Raw genomic sequence first — 24,323 nt, forward strand, 5'->3', positions numbered from 1 at the left:
TTTCATGAATTAAAAAGTTAAAAAAACACACAAAACAAGGTAGAAAAACATCCTTAAGGTCAACCCTTTTCATTGTTCATCTGCAGTACTGGCGTCGTTAAGATTTGAATACTAGTACATACTAGACATATTATTAATGAATATCCAAATAATATAATTATAACGCAGCAAACCTCCTTATGGTTCAAAATAGTTTCCTAAATGAAAAAGGTCAGCAAGAAATTAATATAAAAAATATTCACAAGGATTCGTATTTTTAATTGGAGATTTCTCACTCACAAATGAACTCTCTTATCAGTGTTTATTTTAAACATGACTGATCTGTTGATCATAAATCTTCCTATGAAAGCACGTTCTGTAGATTCTGGAGATCCAGATAATTAGAACACTTTTTTTTTTTAAATTAAAAGCTTTTACAATCAATTTAAGTAATCTCTCAATGTGTTGGAGGCAGACAGATATGTAAAATACACACACATAAAATGCTATCTATTTGCATGGGTAGATACCTTTCCATGCAGGTGAGTACCGAAATATGTTTGTTTGGGAATTGGGTGAACTGACCCTTTAAAGCACTGTTAGCTGTTGAGCTGGTTCTCATGTAGGAAGTCTAATTATCCTTAAACACACTTTGTTTGGAGTGAGGAGGAGGAGGAGGAGGAGGAGGAGGAGGAGGAGGAGGAGGAGGAGGAGGAGGAGGAGGAGGAGGAGGAGGAGGAGGAGGAAGTTTAATATCTGTTTAATGAAATACAGGAACTCTTGACTTCTGGAGAGAAAACTGCATCACTGTGTCAACCTCTCTTACACACACACAACACACACACACACACACACACACACACACACACACACACACACACACACACACACACACACACACACACACAAACACACACACTTGACCTCCTCTGTCGCTCTGTTCACTTGGGGAATGTTTCAGTCACACTCGTGTGTGTGTGTGTGTGTGTGTGTGTGTGTGTGTGTGTGTGTGTGTGTGTGTGTGTGTGTGTATCTGTGTGTGTGTGTGTGTGTGTGTGTGTGTGTTGTGTGTGTGTGTGTGTGTGTGTGTGTGTGTGTGTGTGTGTGGTGTGTGTGTGTGTGTGTGTGTGTGTGTGTGTGTGTGTGTGTGTGTGTGTGTGTGTGTGTGTGTGGTCCAATTTATTCTTTTTGTATGTGCAGATGATAAATAATGTCTTGGTTTCCTCGTTCACTCTTATGGGCAGACTCAAGGTAGTTGTACTTATTTTTGAATGTTTATCCTTCTGCTAATTTGTACTGCTATTCCACCAACAAGCCTAACTGAGTTACTTTGAGGAACCAGCTGCAATATTAACGTGATGAACGCTTTATTATTGTTCAAAGAAATTGACATTCTTCATAATGAGAACTTTCTCATTGGACACAGTAAATGCCCTGATGATGGAGCTAGAGGGAAAGAGCAGAAAATCAATTAATTTATTGAAATTCACCTTGAAATGTGAACTTCATGGTGGCTTTGGGGAAAGGTCAGAGGATGAGCAAAATTCTTAGGATACATTTTCTGGGAACCATAAATATCTGTACCAAGTTTTGCACCATCCTGCAGATGTACTTTACTGAATAAGACCTTGACCTGCAGGTGGTCTTACGCAACATTTCATGGGACTGTAAATACCATTAGGCTCTGGGGTCTGAAAACCCCTGTTTTCTACCAGATGTTTTTTGGAAAAACACGCATTTTGAGGATAGAAAGCACTTCATGTCCTTCTGGAAAGGTTTTTGGGAGGTTTCTGTTAATCCAAGCAGAAGGTAGTCCTTCCTGAAGCCACTAATTAAACAACTGTTTCTGCAGTAGGGGCATTTTAAATCATTTACATTTAAAGAAAAAAGTGATTTCTATTAATGATGGATTCGAAAATAGCAGGTTTTGCAGGTTGTCCGTGTGATTGTGGGGATTATTTCGGACTGATAAGTGGCACATAGTGTTTTAACTCCACCTTTCTAGTATCGGCTTTGCTCGCTTGGGATCTCAGCCTGAGGTGAAAAATTCCAAGTGCCAGGTACTATTATTTATAAGTATTGCTAATAAAAAGAAGGAAAAAAAGCATGGGGACTGTGTTGAGCCAAGCCATAACATGCAGAGACTGTGGCTCTGGGCTTTTTTCAAATACCTTATTAAAGAAACACGTTAAAGCGCTGAAGAAAACGTGCTAGCCTAGCAGCATTAATGCTACAAACAACCCATAACCAGGGCTGCACATAACTGGTGCGCATGCGCACCCCCCGCCAAAAAAGGAGCACCGGATCATTTGAAAAAAGCGCATTTGTGCACCAACATTGAGAGAGAGAGAGAGAGAGAGAGAGAGAGATATTTGCGAGTTGCATAAGAACTGGTAAGATAGCAGGGTTTCCCACACATAGACTTTACTTGGGCGGGTCGCCCAGGTATATTAACGGCCGCCAAAGTATAATTCGCGAGCCATTTAGGTTTAAACCGTCCGCGAGCATGACGGCATCTGCAATCCTTCGCTCTACCCCTCGCTATCGCGTGAAGGGTCTACTTTATGCGCTCCACACAGTAACCCTGCTGCGAGGCATACAGTGAACAGCGAACAGTTCATGAGCGTGCTCACTAGCGCACCCCCCCCCATTCATAAAGTCAAGTAACCCTCAAAAGGTCCGGTTTAGTTCATTTTAAGGATGCACACCAAGCAACATCTCCAGGACAGGTGCTCCTTTGAGAACCAGGGCAACAAAGTTATGTGCACCCCTGCCCATAACGCAATACTCTCTGTAGGAGAATACATAACATTGGTTCAGCTTTCTCTGAACACATGCATTCCTACTTGGTCATACATTAAAGGTCCCCTATTATACTGTTTTTCATCAATATATTATAGGTCTCAGGTATATACAAAACATGTCTCTGAAGTGTTTGGCTCCAAATACCAAACAGATCATGCATTGTAGCATTACCCATAATCCTCTCTGTTTCAGTCTGTTACTTTAGATGAAAATAAGGAGCCCCTCCCCACGCCCCTCTGAGAGATATTTGGTTAAAAAGAACACAATGGTGGTCTAGGAGGAGATTCAGGTGATAAGGGGGGGGGGGGTTACCTTGGTTGGTGATTGGCTAATGGTTACACAAGCCCAAAAAATCGTTATGACATCATAAAGTGGCCTAAATCTGATCAGCTCATTTTCAGACAGGTTTTTATGAATGGATCAGGACAAAAAGTGAGCGAATCTTTTTTCCTGAAACTTTCAGAATCTCTTTACACAGAGGGGACACATGTTATAAAAGACATAAAAAAGTGGATTTTGCATAGAATGTGACCTTTAAATCCTGAAACATAATATTGTCTTATATTATGACAGAAAACACCAAAGCTTGATAATCTCTGCTAGCAAAGTCAAAGCTTTGAATTCATTTTGAGCTTCAAATACTAATGAAACATTATTATTTATTGTTAAAACTCATATTATCATTCAAGTAGCTCAGATCAGACAAAATCCAGGTCAGCGTTCACTGGAGGTTGTCTTTGTGTCTCTGATGTGTGAAATGATGTCCCGTTGGTTCATCAGTCAATACAGTAATTGGTGGAGGTTGATGAAGACCTCGTCTATCCCTCAGTCTGTCAATGAAAATGGCAGCACGGCTCCAGTCTGACTGACCAGCTGATTTAGCTTTACAGCTTTCAGACATCCAGCGGATACGACTCACATACGGAGCAATTATGTTCTCTTTTACCCCTCGACCGCTTCCCGTCTCTTCCCTGAGAACGAGGACGAGATGGAGAGGGAAAATGAGATTTGAACCGTCTCCACTGTCACTTAGCATTAGTTTACAGGCTCTCGCTGTGAGAGGGCAGAGGAAGCACTTTGGAGTTTTCCAGTCAGGATCACTTTACTGCAACAAGTCATTCAGAGGGATGGGGGATGTGAGGGGGAGTAGATACAATCAGGCCATGTACTGCAGGGTGTGGAACAGGCCTCGCTATACTTCAATTAAACCTTAAATGGGGTTTTCTGAAGGAAAGGCCTTCATTGGAGACACAGGCAGCTGGAAGCACAGCTGAGCAATCATTCAATTGTATCCTTCATTGACTGTCAGGACATTATAATGATGGTACGATCTGATAGCACCATTATTGTAGAAAATGTCCAATAGTCTAATCGAATTAAAAATAAATAAATACTAACCGAGCATGTAATTGACTTTTTGTATGCCTCTGTGCGGCAACAGCTGATGCTCGAGGCATTATGTTTTTTTGGGTTGCATTTCCTTAATTTGGCACACACATCCAATCAGACTCGAAGATTAACTGAATAGATTTTGAGGGTCAAAGGTCAAGGTCACTCTGACCTCTCGTCTGTCCAATTTTTGTCAACTGAACTAAATCCTTAAAAGGGAATAGTTTTACATTTGGTTAAACTGATACGATTTTGGTGGACAAACGTCAAAGGTTTGTGACATCACGAAAACATGTTAAGCCTTATCCGAAGAAATCATACTTGTGACAATCTTTCAGAAATGTGTAACAATATAAAATGATAGATTGATACAATTTTGGACAGACATGTATGTTAACTGCAACTTCAATAATTCAAGTATCCCTACACCTTTTGTAAATCGATTTCAATCAGAATTCAGATTCCTATTGTTTTTAACCAATATCACCATGGGTACGTGTTGTTTATACATTTGGACGACATCCACAGGTGATGTAAAACTGCAGATCTGAGTAACTGTGGGGGGATTAGGAAGGAGCTGACGATCACCTCTAGCTTCTCCACTCATTTAGCCTCGCTGTTTTTCCCTTCAGGCGGAGTACGAGGTGACTCCAGATGAGAAGAGGAAGGAGTCCGGCCTGGAACTAGTCGACAAATACTTCAACCCAAAGGTAGATGTTGCTTTAAAGGACCTCTGTCAATGTCTATGTTTATCTGGGGATAGCCATTCAATACCAACTGTGTATACTTTAAATTATTGGTGTGACATGATAAATAGTCAGGACAAATTTAGATTGATTTCTAACTTTCTGGGCAGCCCTGGCTTCTATATACAAATCTGAAATTCTGCACACTTTGACATAACAGTTATATTTCCTTGATATTTAAACTAGAAAGTATTCTACAGCCTTATGCCGCGTTCACACCGGACGCGATGCGATGTTTGGGAGGCGGCGCGATTACATGTAAAGTCAATGCAGAGACGCGGACAGATGCAAATTCGCTCCGACGGCGAGCATAAAGCGGTGGACAAACAAACAAACTGAGACAACATAAGCCCCTTAGCAGAGTTTAAAAATGAACTGTAACTTGAACACCTTAAAGCAAAGTGACAATGCACAGTAATTCATATTATTGTAAGTGTCTGCACTCCCATGATTCCCCTTGTATTTCCTGATCAAGTTAGTCTATCTCTGCTTCAGTTTTTCACCTGCTTCTGTTTTTATCTGCGTGCATACAAGTCTGGGCCTGCAGAGTGACGAAGATAATAATCTATTCCGCACCATCGTAAACCCAGTTTATCCAGCTTTCCTCTGTGAGTGTGCTGTCAGGGGTTGAGTCACGGTGTTTACCTGGACTTAATGTGTTCTTTGCATTGCAGTCGGAGGACCACGTGCCTGAGGTGGAAGACGCCATGATGGCTCAGTGCAACGAGAGGCTGCAACAGGAGGCCTGCAAAGAGCTCTTCAAGGACTGTACCAAGTAAGATCACAGGGGGGGACTCATCTGGCTATTACGATTTGTCAGACGCAATGTTAGGTCAGAACTGTCAGGACCTTGGTCTCACTTCTGAAAATGTTACTGTTTTAATGACTTGATAACACACGATATACACTCATGAATTTTTTGACATACAAGGGGTTTAATATTCACCACCATTCAGTGTAAAGAAACATTTATTGAGCCATTAAATGAATAGATACAATGTGCAATTACATCACTTTATGTTGCCTTTAATGGTTCCACATGAGGGATCTTTGTAGCACTGATGATGCAGAATTACATCTCAGAAACTGTCAAATAAATGATTTATTATACGACTTGTGACACACAATAGCAACTCAGTGTAAACCTTTCTCGGTCTATACCAAATTACTTGTACTGCAAGTGTGAAAGTGACCACATTCAAATGTTAACTCAAACAAAAAGTTGCCTGTAAAAACAACGAAATAAGTTATGTGTATTAGACTGCCCTGACAAACACTGGTATATTTGGGAAAATGCATGAAATGAGATACAGGCAGTTGTAGGCAAAGTCTTACCGAATTGAATTGAACTGAATCGTGAAATAATACCAAGTTATATCCAGGTAATTTCCCATTAAATAAAACATGTATTCTCCTTTCTCTCTCTGTGAGAGGTTTCTGTTCTCATCGCATTAAAGAAATCCTGTGATCTAGCTACATTCATTCAAAGCACATCAAAACAAGTGCTGCTAACAGTCTGAACACTGACCTGAATGTCAGCTCTGTCTCTACTTCAGGTTTTTGGCAGAGTCTAAAAAAGGTTACAAAGTCCAAGTCATGAGTCGGAGTGGTGTTAAAAGTCAAAGCTCTTTTTGTTGTTTGATGAAGAGGTAGATTATGTCACTCGGGTGTGATATGAGTCCAATTCATGAGCGTCACATCTGTTGGCCTTTGTGTACAAGTATCCCAGCGTGCATTTTAGAAACATATCAAACAAACGTTATAAGCGTGAAAGAGTGTGATAGCCTGCGTTTTGCCTTAAATACGTTTAAAAAAGTCACAAACACAAGAAACAATGGTCACGACAGAGCATCTTCAGGCCTGTGCAATCTGTTCTTGCTTTGGATGTTTTTCTCTAGTATTTCTAAAATGAGGAAGTTCAGTTCGTAAAGGTTAAACGTACTGAGCATTAATGATAGTTGGAAAAAATTAAGCTGTGATGCAGAGAATCTTAAAATGACATTTAAATGACTAATGGAAATAAGAAGTTGCATTATATGAAGTAAACAAACATTCAATAGAGACATATAAACAGAAATGGAAAAGTTTTAATGCAATAGTTTATTGTTCATTCCATACACAACACATTGAGTAACGTCCTCTATCGGCTCTGTTCATGCTTGTTGTGAAGTGAAAGGCTGCACAGATGCCAGTTTGTTAAGTCAAGTACAAGACTCAGTATCAACACTACAAATCTAACCTTTGTCTATATATGTCTGCTAAAAAGGTAAGGGAGAAGTCTGGTGATGTTCTTAAGGTTTCATTATTTTAAAAGTCTCGCGTGAAATTCCACTTAAATATTGTAGTGTGATTTAATTTCTACATTGAATTGAAACCAATAATACCTCACATTTAATATACAACCCATATGCCATTTTAACTAAATATGTGTCCAATTTGAAACTGTTTTTTCAGGGTTGTGCACACTGTTGCAAAAATCCTGCCAGTTACACACAATGATTTTATTTCAATAATTTCCCAAATGCTTTCTCTTCTCACATTTTCAAATGTTCCTTGCTCCAAAGCTGACCCTTTTTCCGCGTGTTTTTTCCCCCAGATTGATCCACGACTACCTGAGCGTGGCTCCCTTCGCTGACTACCTCGACAGCATGTACTACAACAGGTTCCTCCAGTGGAAATGGCTTGAGAGGTAAAGTGTGTTATCAATGAGAGAAAACACCTTCTTAAACTGTTTCTGTTTCTTCCTAGCGTGTACATCAGCAAAATGCATTATTTCATTAACACACACACCACTTCAAATCTCACCTGGGCTCATTACGAAGCTCCGGTGTTCCTTCACTCCACCTCAGTACTAGTAACAACACGCTCAGCAGTGGTTGCCTCACTCCTTCCTTTCCAGTGTCCTCATTTCCTCTGAGTTACTGGGGTGAGAACTAATGCAATGCAGAGTGATATCAGCGTTACAAATTACAGGACAGTAGTTAGAAATTGCTCAAGACTTTCAGAGCAGTGGAGGTTACAGAATTCTACTGTTACAGAAAAAAACTCAGAAGGTTTGTTTAGTGTCATTATGGGTAGTGTGTTGCAGGAGGTACAGCAGGTAAATCTGTTCTCACAGTAAAGAACACTCATTTAGTTTCCAAAACTACGTCAGTGACGTTCCATTTCTATAAATATAAGTAAACAAATAAGCGATGGCAAGCTCCAAACAGTGTGCAAGATGCTCCAGTTTGTAGTCTGTCTGTGTGTTACTGTACTGATTAAATAAACTACAATAACAACAGTGCAGCTTTCTTGTCATTGGCCGATCAAGTGCATCCAACAAGAAACACACACTTGGAATATATTTTCAAATGGCTTCAACACAACGTCATAAGAGAATTTGTTTATGCTTGTGTCTTTACTCTAAAATAAGGCATTTTGTCTCACAGTAGGACTGCCAATTAAGCACGACATGTAATTGGATGATACTCCTGTAGCCAAAAAGTTGATCCAGCTTTATTGCTGGCTCAGGGGAAATACTGGGATCTGAACTCCTGATATTCAAATGTACTGATTCAGAACAGAATCACATAATTTGTTGGTGGAGGAATACATCTGTCATTATAATAATGGTTGTTATGAGTTTGTTTACAGACAGAGAACATTTGTCTCAAAGAACCCTGATGGTTCCCAGACTCCTCTTTAAATCCTCACTGATGCTGTAAACATGCTCTCTAGCCCTCAGTGCATGAGTGTTTAGTTGTGATGGTTAAACTGGGACTTTCTAAGGATCATCTGAAACAACCACGAGTCCCCAATCCCCTATCCATCCACATGGGATCCATTGGCGTGAATACAAAAGATAGCACCTGAATCAACAACAGATAAAGACCTTCTAAGAAACCCAAATAAATGTCAAGAAAGTGAAAGACAAAGCAAGGACTGAGACAGATGTTATGTCTGTGTGCCCTCCAGGAACAGTGTTGGCTTCTTTCATCATTATTTACTGCAGAATGAGGACTTCCAGCACCTCGAGCTGATGATATCAAATAAAACTCAAATGAATGTCTGACCTCTCAGCTTTCCAGGACTGTATAAGTTGGCATGGCAATGGGGAATTGTTGAGTTCTTCAAGTTTTTACAAACTTTATTAAAGGGACCCTATTAAGCTTTTTGAGTTCTCCCTTTCCTGTAGTGTGTTACTATAGGTTTTTGTGCATGTAAATGGTCTGCTAAGATTAACATCTTAAACAACATGGAGTTTGTAAATGTTCTCTATTCAGCAGGCAGTAGGCTATATGTATATGCAATAGCTGACTCTCCTTAAAGATGTCTCCTGTTGCTAGGTGAGTCCAAAACGTATTGTCTCCTAGCAACAGCAGGATCCACACCTGACACGCATATGCATAGTGCTTTTGTTTTACACACATGGACAGAAAGGATGCAAACCCAACTGAAAATATGCCCATTTCTTTATGCTAATCACTCTTCAGATAAGTGGCTTTACTTTCTGCCTCCTGTAACTGTAAACATTATTTAAAGAACTTGTTTGACATTTTGGAAAATATGAGTTATATATCATTGTCAGTGAAAATTGTAATATTAATGCAAAACTGGTAATTCCTGGTAATATTCAGATTTTCTTTTGACTGATATTGCAAAATCAGTCAAAACAGTCAAAAGTATATTTTATAAAATTGTTTCAGCCCTTAGTGCCACCACCCTCTGAACTGGAGCCGAGCTGATCCTGAATTGTATGAAGCAGGAATTTGTTCCACAGAGATAGCAATACAGGAAAATGAAATCTCATCCGACTTTCACCTGGATACAAGATATAAAATGTGCAAATTAGGCATTTATCTTCCTGCCTTTGGTCAGAGCACAACATCATGAAACAAATGATGAAACATGACTCCTAAGAGAATCTCTGTCCCAAGCTAACTGCTGCTGGTCAACAGAGAAACAGCACATTATTTCGTGTTTCATGACAAACACCTGTTTCTTTAATTCCAGTTATGAGTAAAACATTCCAATGCGTGTTTGGCTCGTAAGTATTGTACCGTAGAAGAACTTGGGTTCAAAACTAAGCTTAGTTGTTGAATTGAACTGACAAACTTCTGTTTAATATACATGAAGTCGTAAATAAACCCCCTATTTAGGTTTTAACCAATATGAGCAGAGAAAGAAGACCACTTTGTAAGAATGATGCAAGACTAGCTTAGGGATATCACTGAAGCTTCTTGCAGCTAGGAAATAAAACACAGCTTAAACACACATGCTGATAGTCTCTACACTATCAGCATGTGTTGACTGGCCAAATGAAGGGATTGAAATACCCACAGACTGATGGGCTGATGGCACAGGACTGGGTCATGTTGATTAGAGGCAGCTGCAACTTTTGTTACAACCACTGTTCACACTGAATTAATAGAACATTTTAGTTTTGCGTCCATTGACTATCACCCAGGGAATAACAGGTCAAAGCTAACATCCAATGAAAATTGATTTTGACAGATGTAAGTCAACATTACCTCTTCCATTCAATTCAATATTTTCCAAGGTGAGGTCACAGTTAGCTCCCGTGTTTTTGTTTTGTTTTTCAGGGTTTACTTACTATTGTTATTATTCTATGCAACAGTCATTTGGGTGGTAGAATGGTTGTCCACAAAACCAAGGTTCGATGGTTTGATACCCAGCCTCTGCAGTCCAAAAGTGGATGGGTGGCAGATTCCTAACACCAAATTGACCTCCAATAGCCAACAGTGTGTGAATGGGTGTGAATAGTTCTATTCTGACTTGTACTATATGTGAAAGCACTATGAATGATCATAAAGACTAGAATGTGGTTGTTTTAGATGTCGGCCATTGGGAAGTCTGAAAAACTGCATTTCGCACAGCAATACAATTACAATTTTAAAACATGCAAACACACTATGCAGTTAGAACACATTGTAGACGCAATGTTACTTACTGTAGTACGTGTTCTCTAGCAGAGACTTGAACTGTACTGCTCACCTCAAACGTCACGATTCATTATGCTGGCGTCTGTTTAAAAGACAACTCAGGAAGTCAGTGGGTCAATACAGGCCTGAATACAAGACTACACAAACCAATACCAATTACTGAAAAACTCAGTGTAAAAACAAGCAGGACATCTACCATCGCAGGGTTTATTAAGCATTAAATTACTCATTATCTTTTAATGAGTCCATTCAATTTACCTGCTTCAATAACCAAAGTGTCCAGGGACCGGGTCATTGGTGGTGCTCCTCATTAGCAGCTTCATTAATCCATACACTGATGACTAACTGCACACTCAAAAACTGTTTTTAAGATCACTGTTGAAACACTGAGCTTCAATAGCAGCTACCAGTCACACAAGGTCATTATTGTTTTGAATACACTTCACCAGCATTCAAATTTACATTCACCTTAAAACACGTATTTTCCCCATAACATCTATTTCAACGTCTGTCCCACAAACTTACTGACCTGAATATCCACACAATGAAAGCTTAAACAGTTGAATAGCTTCGTTATCACATTCACAGATGCATTCAAATAAAAAAATCAAGGGCCCTTTTCACCATAACTTCAAATAAACCCTAGACATTAATGATGCCCCAAGAAGGATCCACATGTAACAACTACTATGCATCTGCATCAGCAAAAGTGTTAATAACTTTATATTAATAACGTTATGTTACGTACTAACATGTGTTGCAGTCATTATTTATATGAGTTTCTGTTTGTGTCCAACAGGCAACCAGTTACGAAAAATACATTCCGACAGTACAGAGTTTTAGGGAAAGGAGGCTTTGGAGAGGTGAGTGCATTCAATTTACGACTTTAAAGAGGCCCTTTTATGCTGTTTGGGGTGTTGCCTTTCCTGTAGGTTTAAGTGCATGTAAATGGTCTGCAAAGGTTTGAATCCCAAAGTTCCCTCCAGACGGAGTTTCTCTCCCCCCCACCCCCCTCCCCGCCTAAAACGCCTCCATTGGATTCATTTTTGAACATTAAAGCATGGCAACATGTCACAGTAGACTCTACTGTGACATGTTCAGGTTCATAATTTTATTTTGTGCCTCTACTGAGTAGAGGCACATAAAGAGCACATAAGTTCATAAAATGATGAACCTGAACATTTGCATAATATGTCCTCTAAATAATTGTATTTTTTTTGTACGCAAAACACAAGGAAGAGGATATTATCTTATTGATAAGTACAAATAATAAATATATGAAAAAGGAAAGGGTAAGGGTTAGAGAGAGGCTGAGATGTATAAAGAAGTCAGTACATTCTTTACATGTATAATGAATGATTCAATGCAGGACAAATCAACTTTTACTCCTCAGTGAATTATGCTGGCTCCTTCTGGACGAGTCGGGAATAAGTTGCATCATCCCTCAGTTTTTTCCAAATTAGGCTCATTAAGGCGTTTCAGAGGTAAAGCTGTGTTAGAGCTGTATAGTTTCTAAGTAATGAGGGTGTATAGCTTTACTCTATTTATTTTAGGCTCTGGATTACCAGATTTGTTGATGATAATGTGATATACATATGGTTTTACTATATGAACCTTCTAACAAAGTAACAGAAGTTAAGCAATTAGGCTTTTTTGTATCCACACAAATATCTGATAATTGTTGCATATACATAAGTAGACATTTAACTCAAATAACTAGTTATAGTAAAATGTTAGTATTTTCCCTTCTACAAATCCGGTTGCTAAACTGCATCTATGAACAAAATATGTAATGTAATATTATTATTGTTATTACAAAATAACAGTTTGGTACTGAACCTCTTAGATGCACTAAGAGGTTCAGTACCAAACTGTTATTTTGTAACTCTTGCAACAAGTCTTCCAACTTAATGGAAGTGCAATGCTTATCTTCTTATCAAAAGTCAGTGTGTGCAATGAATACAGAGTATTATAAAAACATTGGTGGTTATTTTAAACCATGTTGGGTACAGAGAAAGAGGACAGCGTAGAAATGGATGAGAAAAAAAAGAAAGATAAGGGTTGAAGATAGTTTAGATTATATTGAAATAATGCAGTTAAAAGGCGCACATTTTTAACACCCTGAGGTGCCATCCTGTGTTACCTTATGATCTGATCATTTACAATCACAGTCTTGTTTGGGGTTAGAAATGAGAAGTCACAAGATGGGCTTGTTTTTATTAAGAGGGTGTATTGTTTATTTTGTGGCTGCAGCTTTTTATACGTATACATGGAAATAAGAGTTGTCAACTTTTTCCTCATTTCTACGCTGCAGGTGTGTGCGTGTCAGGTACGGGCCACGGGGAAAATGTACGCTTGTAAGAAACTGGAGAAAAAGAGAATAAAGAAAAGGAAAGGAGAGTCCATGGCGCTCAATGAGAAACAGATCCTGGAGAAAATCAACAGCAGATTTGTAGTAAGCATCGCATTTTATTCATACCTTTTTGTACCTCCTTTTGTCACTTGAATTGCATTTATGGTTTGACCCTAATTGAATTTCTTGTGTTTTGTTTCAATTTGTGATCTGTGCCATGTTATAAAAGCACTTTGAACTGCATCTCCTGTATTAAAAGTGCTATACAAATTCAGTTTATTTGTAATATTGTTATCATTAACAGTATGTCGACCAACATTTTTTTAAATCACTGTCCACAGTTTTTTAATCTTAAACAGATAATGTTGTAGTCTGTCCCTTGGACATGTACAGGCAAGTCACCTCCAAACTTGTTGGTTCCTACTTAAAAGTGTGATTCAGTAATTTCCTACAACAGATTGCCACCGTAGTTTTTAGAATTTCTTTACACAGTGAGTAAGGAAAAGAGCATTTGTCGGGGACTATTTTCAGTGGTGGATTAATATACATTTGACGCTCTAGTGATATTTTAGTTTTCTCAAAAGGAGACAACTGAAACCTATTCCTCCTGAGTGACTCTCTGTGTGTCAATGGGACGTGATGTCTGCAACATTAACAACTGCAGTAATTCAAAGACAACCTGGTCGTTTGTCCCGTCTCTGGTCGGGTTTGATTCTCTGCCAGCAACCCTTGTTCAGATTTTTTTTATTTGGACTCAGTTGACTGGTCCGGGCTCCCGGGCCGCGGAGTCCCTCATGGCTCCAAAGCAAAAACACAAAAACAACAGACTTCATTAAAGAATTTATTTTTAAGAGGTTTTGGCAGCAGGTGACATTTTTAGTTGTTGGGACGTAAACATAATGGTGATGTCAGCTTCCTAAACATCCTACAGTTAAGGGAAAATACTCCAGGACATATTTTAGATAGATTTAGTAAATGTTACTTTAATGCACTATAATTATGTAAGGCCTCAGTTATTGACTGTTGATAATGAACCTAAAATAGAATTGTCACCAATGTCTGCATAACTCTGATCTATTCAGAGCATTTTAGCCTCTTTTAGCTTATTATTTAGCTTTTATGGCTCTACTATATATATGATCTTTACATTTTTTCAACTGTTACACAACATCTCAAAATATTAAATAAACAACTATTACTATTTCTGAGAACCAGAAAAACGTCTGTAAAATGATTTTTCCAGAATCAGAATTCATGTATTCATCCAACAAAGGGGAAATGTACGTTGTGACAGAGAGTATAGATAGAGATGAAGAAAATAAAACAATATCATATTTTTTTTAAAGGCGTGCACATAGTATTTAAAATAACAATTCTTACAATTAATTCAAATTATTACAATTTATGTCTAAGCAACAGTCCAAAACAAAACAATATTCATGTTACTCTGAAGCTAGAATTATGGTAGGTTTAAAATGTTTGTGTAATTTATCAACACACAAGTATTTTCTTATGATTAAACTACCAGAACTATATGATTTGAAGATGTAAGCTCTCTAACATCTCAGCAGCATTTACACCTAAAACATTTCCCTGCATTAACACATCACCTTCCTCTGTCTGTTTCCAGGTCAGTTTAGCGTACGCTTACGAGACGAAGGACGCTCTGTGCCTGGTGCTGACCCTGATGAACGGGGGGGACCTGAAGTTCCACGTCTATCACATGGGCGACGCCGGCTTCGACGAGAAGAGAGCCGTGTTCTACTCTGCAGAGATCTGCTGCGGGCTGGAGGATCTGCACCGAGAACGCATCGTCTACAGGTCTCTGAGCCCCACGGACGATTGTCTCATGATCTGTCCTCTTTGGCCTCTTGTCTAACTGGCTCTTCTCTTCATTCTGTCACACAGAGACCTCAAACCAGAGAACATCCTGCTGGACGACCACGGTGAGTAGCATTATTAAGAAGCATATTTAAATCCTTGAAATCTCAGATAAAAATCTAAAAACAGACATCTGAATTTGGTTAGAACCAGTAGCGGAAAGTAACTAGGTACATTAACTTAAGTGCCGATTTTGTACTTTATACAGTACTTTTTTGTAGTCAAATACAATTATTAAGTGTTTCTACAGACATTCAATCAGAGGTCTAAAGGCAGTGTTGGAAGGTAATGAAGTTCATTTACCTAAATACTCTCCTTAAGTACAATTCTGAGGTTCTTGTACCCTATAGCATTTTCATTTTATGCTGCTTTATAATTTTACTCAACTACATATTGGAAGCCAATATTGAAATGTGTACTCCTCTACATTTACTTACAGGTCCTTTTTGTCCATGTGTGTGTGTCTTTTGGGCCTAATGTGTGCAGTTGTAACAGTAAACCAACACCAAAGAGAAAAACTGAATTTTCCCTCGAGATTAATAAAAGTTCATCTTAATCTTAGTTGCTTCATCATTTTAGATTATTGCTCTATAGAAAAGATGAATTTAATAATAAATAAACATTGGCATATATTTGTAGATTAAGATATCCAGCAGCAGTTTACAAAGTAATTTAAATTAGCACCACTAGCATAAGCATTATGAACACATTAATGCCTCCATCATCATAATCCAGGTTATATAGGTTAACATAGCTTGTGACATGCACTGTTACCTGTCTGTGGGATGCTTAGGATAAGATAAGATACAATAAGAACTCGATCTGGTGCATTTACTTGTGACCGAAGCTCAACAAAGCTCAATAGTCCTTTTTAAAGAAATACATTTGTGAGATTATTTCCGCTGTGAATCACCAGAGGGCACTCTGACTCCGGCAGAACTGATCCTGAAACCTGAAGCTTTCAGAGAAACTCTCCTCCCTCAGAGTCTCTGCTAAATATTCTCATTACATCCCACAGTTAGACCTGATCTAAAACCACATTAAAATATCAGAGACAAACAAGAATGCAATGTTCTAGTATGAGAACATAAAGATGATACGATAATACCTCATTGTCGGATCGAGTTGGTCATTTTTCTTACAATTACAATTACTATTATCCACCCACAAAACCAGACACCTGAGTTTGGTTAGAACAGAATCAATATGTTTCCAAGATTTGTTAAAAAGTATTACATTATGTATGATCAGGATAAAAGAAATGGAGCTTCAACAAAACTGCAAACCATTACAATGCTTAGTTATTAATAATAGAGCTAGGGTAAATAGATTCATCATTCAAGTGGATGTTGTTTTCCCTTAGTTTATGAAGACAAACTACTGCAACTCGAGTGTAAACATGGATCATTTGCTCAGATAATGCATATCCGCTGGTGGTTGTAACTTACATTCTGCACAAAAGGAAACAAACATAAAGGTCTTTATCACATGATCGTCTCAGGGTGATTCATGAATCACAAGATACAAATCAGCAACACGAAAGTCAACATTATACAGCCCAATAAGAGTTGCAGCGAGACGTGTATGAACCCAGCAATGTTTTGACTGACAAGAATAATAGAGCTAAAATAACCAAAAAGTCAGTAATTAAAACATAATTCTATTAATCATTTTCTGTTTGGTATCAGAATTAAATAATCCAGGTACAAGAAAACATAGAATCAATGTCCCTTTACTGTATATACACCAAACAGTCAAGTCAAGTGTATGTATATAGCACATTTAAAACAACCTCAGTGCTTTCCAATTTTAAAATAAGACAATCAGCAATCAATAAAATAATAAAGATATGATTGTACACTGGTAAAAATGTATCAAATGAAAATAAATACAATAAAAGCAACAATAACAGGTATGTGAAAAATGATGTTTCACTTTGGCTCATTTCTTGGATTCTTCTACTCTGACCTCTCTTTTATGTTGTTTAGGAAAGTCAGTGATTACCTTGCAAAAAATGAAAGCAGATAATTCTTTCATGTGGAAATTCAATGTTCCACTTACATTTTACAGAAAACAAAGACCCAGGTTATCATTTTCTGAATCAGATGTGTGTGTGTGTCTTCAGGCCACATCCGGATCTCAGACCTGGGTTTAGCGGTTCATGTTCCAGAAGGACAGAGCATCAAAGGACGGGTGGGAACCGTAGGATACATGTGTAAGTAACCTCCGACCTTTATCCAGTTCTACACGTCTTTAATAGAAACTGTTTCTCTACCTCTGCTTTATTTCGACCAATGACGAAATATGAGACATTGCTTTGTGATCAGCTTTAATATATTACTGCTTAGATTTATTATAATTTTTTTTCATTTTGTCTTTCAGTTTGATCTTTGTTCCTTCACCTATGTTATATGTAAATATAGGAATTTTTACAAAATATTACCTGAATATTTTCATTTTATACTACTACTCTACTACATTTTGGAAGCAAACATTTGTACTTATTACTCCACTACATTTATTTGACAGAATTATTATTATTATATTATTATTATTATAATATAAATGCAGAATACTAAGGGGAAAAAGTTTAAAATATGATTAATTGGTCAAGATGAAACAATCCAATTCATATTTAAGTAACTAAAACCATGAGTGGGTTACAAGTGGGAGTACTTTTACTCCTAATACTTAAAGTACATGTTACTTATCGTACTTAAATACTTGTATACGTATGTAAAAATGGGCTTTATATTCGGAACAAAGCGCATCTGTTAAATGAAATAAGATAAGATATACTTTATTGATCCAAAATTGGGAAATGTTTTCGTTACAGCAGCATGTTAAAACAAAGGTATTGCACATAATCTGGAAAACAAAAAGAGTAGAAAATAACCAAACAGAAAATATAGAATACAACCAAACTATATATATAGTTTATATAAGAAAATATAAATATATAAAAGTTGACCGTGAAAGATACAAATCTGACAATAAACAAAAGTAGGATATTAAGTTTGCAACGAATGGCATATCAATTAAATGTAAATGTATACATAAAAGGTAAACATAGAAAAACAGGAATAAACCTTATTTCAATACAGAACTTTTAGATTCTGTGTTTCTGTGTTCCAACAAATGCCTTCCTTCCCCCTCCAGCTCCGGAGGTGGTGAAGAACGAGCGCTACACGTTCAGCCCCGACTGGTGGGCGTTGGGCTGCCTGCTGTACGAGATGATCGAGGGCCAGTCTCCCTTCCAGCAGAGGAAGAAGAAGATCAAGAGGGAGGAAGTGGAGCGGCTAGTGAGGGAGGTGGAGGAGGAATATTCCAGCAAGTTCTCCGAGGACGCCAAGTCCCTGTGTCGAATGGTGGGTGGATGTTCCACTAGTCTCTAATGTGCTCTGGTCGGTTGCTACCATCTGCTCGCGCTCAATAAATTACCATATCCTAATGAACCTAGGAAAAGCTAGAACTGCAAAGAGGAGATGCTTGTTTACAACAATGTGACACTATTTTTTGGATACTGAGGATACATGTTTCTGTCACTTTGGCTGCATCCCTTTCCTCACAGCACCCTGTAAGGCTCCGTTACACAATGGTGGTACTGCATGTACTTCATCTCTAGTTGGCAAACAAGCTTCCTCACTCCCTTTGTGTGTTTTCATCACTTTAGATTGTGTTCACACTGATATTAGCACTGCACAAAAAGAAGTGCAGACTGCTCATTCTTGTCACCAGGACAAAGAGCTTCTTTAAAAAGACAGTTTCCGGTCAAAACAAGTTTTTCATGGCTCAAATCCTGCAGCAACAACAGAGATTGTCAACAAGCAACACACTTACTGTTGATGTCAAATCAACCAAAGAAATGTATTTGTTATCTTCATCTTTTGATAAGTATCTGAAATTCTATCCCCTCAATATCAGATTTTGACATGGTCGGGCAGAACAGGTTGGACCCAAGTGCAGGATGGACAATGGTTTTAACAGAAAAATACCGTAATTAAAGATTTGAAAACATAAAAAATCAAGGAACCAACAGACACCCACAGAAAACCAGAACTTAAATACATGCAGAACTATTCAAAAGGATAAGACACAGCTGGGGAGAGAAGGAAAAGCACAAGGCCATCAGGTGATCAAACAGGAGGGAAAACACAGGGACAGGAAGTAAAAACAGACATAACACAGAGTACACACTTTTCAGATTTCCCATCCAGGGTATCGGAAATGTAAATGTTCCCAGTCTTCTGTCACTGGACATTCCAGTATCATGACGACACTACAGTAGTTCACACCTTATTTGTTTTATTTGTTTGTCTAATTTGTAACTTCCTGTTGTTTTGTATTCTCTAGCTTCTGGCCAAAGAGCCCTCAGAGAGGCTGGGATGTGAGCAAGGGGGAGCCTCGGAGGTCAAAGCCCATCCCCTCTTCTGCTCCATCAACTTCAAACGCCTCGCTGCCGGCATGCTGCAGGCGCCATTCATTCCTGATGTGAGTCCACCGTATTTACTCAAGTTCACTGAGAAAGCTTTGTGCTACAAAACTGTCAATTTTAAGATGACTTATTCTTACTCAGAGAGTGACATGATAAAATAAAGAACTTTGATAACATATTATGTTTAAGTTTTATCTCTGAAGTACAAATATAGATCCAGGTAGTGTTAGCGCAGGTGTAGCTATTAGCGTTAGCAATGATAGCACAGTTTTAACGACTAAAATCAACAATAGGCCGGGATAACTAATTTAGATTAGATTAGATAAAACTTCATTAGATTAGATTTTGTTGATCCCAAATTGGAAAGTTGTTCTGTTGCAGCAGCATGCTAACAAAGCATTGCACTTATGTTAAAAATATAATCAGTAAATATATACATACGACTAGTAAACAGATACTTATCCATAGTGTTTCTATAGAATACACAATTTTAAATATACACAATGATAATTATATCACAATATATATTGATGGTAATCTATGTGTGACTAATAACGTAAATAACGCTATACAGTAGCTGCAAGAGTAACATTAATGATCAACATATCTAAATCTTCTTAATCAGTGAGAAAGCTAATTTGTCTCAAAATGTCCTTTTTAAATAGAGCGCTGGAAATTCAATCTTCTCTACAGCACAGGAAGTGGAATTAATGGATCTGATTAATACGCATGTCAGTGAGGCTCATTATGAGGAGCATCATTAACGTGCAAGGTGTCTGCCACAGCAAGGATTCCCCACAGTGAGCGCACTGTTGCACGTTTAATGTCGGGAGATTTGATAAACATTTATTATTCCCTGTAGGGAAATTCAGGTCTGATGCAGTAACAGCAATAAGAGTTAAACACAGGATAGGACAGATACACAAGGGCTATGAGAACAACAATAAGAGTAAACATGTAGGTAACAGGATGAATAACTGATTGAATTGTTTGTTTGTAGTTTCGTTTCTGTCATTGTATGTGTTTTGGTTTACCTAAGAAAAAGAAATAAAAATACATAGATTTGTGAATTTATTTTGTACCTTTTTTCTACTTTCTATTCCTCTTTGTTCATTCATTTTGCTTTTAATTGATTTGGTATTTGATTTCATGTTTACCCTGGAAAGGACCTTTTTAAATCCTACTTTGAAACCTGAAGTATGTGTGTGTATATATATGTGTGTGTGTGTGTGTGTGTGTGTGTTGTGTGTGTGTGTGTGTGTGTGTGTGTGTGTGTGTGTGTGTGTGTGTGTTGTGTGTGTGTGTGTGTGTGTGTGTGTGTGTGTGTGTGTGTGTGTACATGTGTATGTGTACATTTGTATATGTATGTATGTATAGAATTATGTGTATTTATATACATACACACATGGAAACCCACTTCCTAGGTTTGCAGTTCAAATGCTTTTAGTTGTGGTTCTTATAAACACCCTTCTTCAGTTAATCCTGGCATCTTAAATGTAAATGTGTTTTAAAAGTTATTCGTCCGTGTGTCTGCAGCCGCAGGCCATCTACTGTAAAGACGTGCTGGACATCGAGCAGTTCTCCACAGTGAAAGGAGTGGAGCTGGAGCCCAAAGACGCGTCCTTCTACAGCAAAGTGTCCACGGGCAGCGTGTCCATCCCCTGGCAGGACGAGGTGAGAGACATTCATAAACACAACCTCTGCAGTAACATCAGATTTTAATATCTTTGTGCTAACGGGACTTACAGTAGGGCAGGGCAATATCTCCATACGGTATCGCGATATTTGAAACTAGATAACGTCTTTGGATATGTTGATTAATCATAGGTTTTGTCTGTTTTTTTTAAAGGATTTTCCCAACAAAACTGATATTTATTTATCAAAAATATTATTGCAGGACATTTTTGTTCAAGCACCAATGGTCAACTGTTTAATACTCCTGTGAAATCGATTAAAGGTTGCAGGTTTTCATTTTTTTTAAAATAGGGATTTTTGCCACTCTTGTCCTGATCTCTCTTTGTTGTCAACTCTCAATCCAACAAACATCAAAGATTTAGAGAAGCTAAACTCGTATGCCATACGTTCAATTTAAAGATAATGAAGTGAAATCACATTATGATTACCTAGGTTTTTTGGCTGATATCCTACGCCGGACTCTTTGTTGTTGCTGAAGAACAAAATGTGTCCTTTGACTTCAACAGTTAAACCTTTTAACAAATGTCTTTTATATGTCTCTCTGTACACAAAGAATGAAGTTGAGTCTTTTCTCTGCAGATGATCGAGACAGAGTGCTTTATGGAGCTGAATGTTTTCCACCAGGACGGGACGGTTCCTCCAGACCTGGACTGGAGGGGACAGCCGTCTCCTCCGCCCAAACAGGGTCTGCTGCAGCGGCTCTTCGGCCGGCAGGTCAGTGCACCCCCTCCCTTCAAAACACCAGCATACTTTTACATATAAACATCTGTTTGCACCAGCTAGAGATCAGAGCGGTACTCAGAAAACATATATATATATAACCTCATATGAGAAGCTGCTTCGGTTGAAAAACGTCTCATTGTGACACTCCGCTCTCTGCCCCCCCCCTGCAGGACTGCTGTGGTAACTGCAGCGACAGCGATGAGGAGCCCACCAGGCTGTGACAAACACACACACACACACACACACACACACACACACACACACACACACACACACACACACACACAGGATCTAATTTGTTTACAACTTTTGCACATTTGTATTTTTAACATAGTACTATCTCTAAATGTCAGAATGTATATTTTCAACATAACCATAATGTTAAATGTTATTTAAAAAATAAAAAGTTGTGAAAAATTACTGGTTGACGCGTTCCAAACGAGGAGACGGGAACTTACGGAAGATGAACAGATATTTTTGTTTTTGTTTTTTGCTTTTGTTGATTTTTGGAAGGCTTTATTTTTTCACATCCACTTAAACACATGTCCATCTCACTGATCTGGAAGCTGCTGCTGGAGCAGATCCACTGAAACGCTTGCTGTAAAAGTGCCTTGCTGTAGGGCACTGTGGCAGACTAACGGAGGACTGAGCGTACTTTCCCCACTTTGTCCAGGGAATCAAACCTGTGACCTTCAGCTCATGAACTCTGACCACTTTTCTTCTTCCTTCCATTCTGCTGAAATAAACCTCACTGCTCTTTCTTCTATTTAATGTTTTAAAATGAACTTTGCTTAGTTTTTAAATGGAGATGCCAGGGCCAAGAAGTTGTCTCTATCTGCAGATATTTTTACATCAATAGTATTGTTGTTTTTCTTTGATTAAGGATTTCTTTACACTGTAACTTGCGTTAGTGCAGCTCCTCTTATTATTGTCAAGAGTGTGTTTTTCTTATAGATACAACAGTTGTTTGGTCCATTTTTACAGAAACTCTGAGACTTCAATTAATAATTGTCATGCTCTGGAAAATTAGGCTAACATTGGATTTTCACTAGGTCCATAAGTTTCAGTTTCTGGACTTCAGACAGTCCTTTCATTTAGTCAGTTGTTGATTTTCAGATACATTTGACTGACAGAGCTACTCATTTTAAACCCTTTTTTGGCAAAGAGTTCAGCACACAGTTTAATCTGTTGGAAGAACAACGTTTACATATTTGCATGTTGAGCTAACCTGCAAAACTTGTTATTCAAATAAGTCGATGTTCGATCAGAATCCTAGTATTTAGTTGCTACTTTCAGTAATTAGCATTTATTTAAGTTGCGTTCCAAACACAGCATTTGTTACCACTTGTCTCTCAGGGTTTCTGTAGAATGTATTCCTTTACGCAATTTTATCCTCTCTCTCCCGCTATGTGTCTTTTCTTCATGTTCATATGTTCTCCCTGCTGGTAGACCATGTCATGTATGGGAGTAACAAAGCAAGAGTAACTCGAGCTTTGGGGATAAATACTGAGACTGCAGGGAAACGCCTCTGTTGCAGTCTTCTTCAAACAGAATGGCCTCTGATTGTAAAGCTATTAAAATGAAATACCTCTGAATGTACCAATGGCTTTCATGTTATTTCTGAGGTTGAAGAAGACAGATGACAGACACCAGACGATATGGAATTAATTCATAAATGTCTGGAATAATATGATTTAAAAACAACATCTGAGTCGCATCTCGTCTTATCTAACCATGCAGATTTATTTTTATTTGCTCAGGTTTTCAAATAGAAAAACATATCCCTGTGTGTGCAAGTATCCCAGCATGCATTTCTATCAACCAAAATAGCTAGATTTAAACCAAAACTATCTGCATGGCCAGATATGATGCAGTTAGGAGATAAAAGTGTGTTTTTTTCTCATTTGAATGACCTTATCTTTAAAGTCTAGAGCTGCAACTAACCATTAATTCGTGAATGTGCGGATTGTTTATAAATCAGTCAATGAGCTGTCGATGAATATATCAGGAAATCTTGAATGCTAGTTATAATAACAGCAGTTCTCAAATGACAGTCCAAAACCAAAAGATAAGCTTTAAATGATAACGTTTGAGATGATGGATTCAGCAAACTTTATAAATGTTTGCTCTAAAATGTACTAAATTAATTAACTGATTCTTAATATAATTGCCTTTTTTTATGATTGACTAATGGATTCATTATCAAAGTGTTGCAGCTCTAATACACTGTTTTTTGAAAAGCAGACTTCATCCTTTAAGATGTTTTTTTATATTTTTCCATTTTTGTCAATTTCTTTGTTTAAAGTGGACCTATCATGCTATATTTGAATAATATATTGTAGGGCCATACCTATATAAAACATGTCTGTGAA

The 24,323-nt window shown here is 38.0% G+C and overlaps 1 protein-coding gene across 2 annotated transcripts in view; it reads left to right on the plus strand.

The window, feature by feature from the left end:
* grk6 (G protein-coupled receptor kinase 6) overlaps positions 1–23,550 on the plus strand; it is a 48,960-nt gene extending 25,410 nt beyond the window's left edge. For both annotated transcript variants that reach the window (XM_034223065.1, XM_034223066.1), the window contains 13 exons: positions 4,806–4,883; positions 5,594–5,694; positions 7,516–7,608; positions 11,664–11,727; positions 13,179–13,319; positions 14,848–15,038; positions 15,126–15,163; positions 17,224–17,313; positions 18,258–18,466; positions 19,452–19,589; positions 21,070–21,207; positions 21,808–21,942; positions 22,122–23,550. In XM_034223065.1, the coding sequence (XP_034078956.1) occupies positions 4,806–4,883; positions 5,594–5,694; positions 7,516–7,608; positions 11,664–11,727; positions 13,179–13,319; positions 14,848–15,038; positions 15,126–15,163; positions 17,224–17,313; positions 18,258–18,466; positions 19,452–19,589; positions 21,070–21,207; positions 21,808–21,942; positions 22,122–22,172 (1,467 nt within the window). In that variant the 3' untranslated portion in view covers positions 22,173–23,550. The remainder of the gene's footprint in view (positions 1–4,805; positions 4,884–5,593; positions 5,695–7,515; positions 7,609–11,663; positions 11,728–13,178; positions 13,320–14,847; positions 15,039–15,125; positions 15,164–17,223; positions 17,314–18,257; positions 18,467–19,451; positions 19,590–21,069; positions 21,208–21,807; positions 21,943–22,121) is intronic.
* The last annotated feature ends 773 nt before the right edge of the window (positions 23,551–24,323 follow it).

This window comes from Gymnodraco acuticeps, unplaced genomic scaffold (genome assembly GCF_902827175.1).
Source record: "Gymnodraco acuticeps unplaced genomic scaffold, fGymAcu1.1, whole genome shotgun sequence".
Classification (NCBI taxonomy): domain Eukaryota; kingdom Metazoa; phylum Chordata; class Actinopteri; order Perciformes; family Bathydraconidae; genus Gymnodraco; species Gymnodraco acuticeps.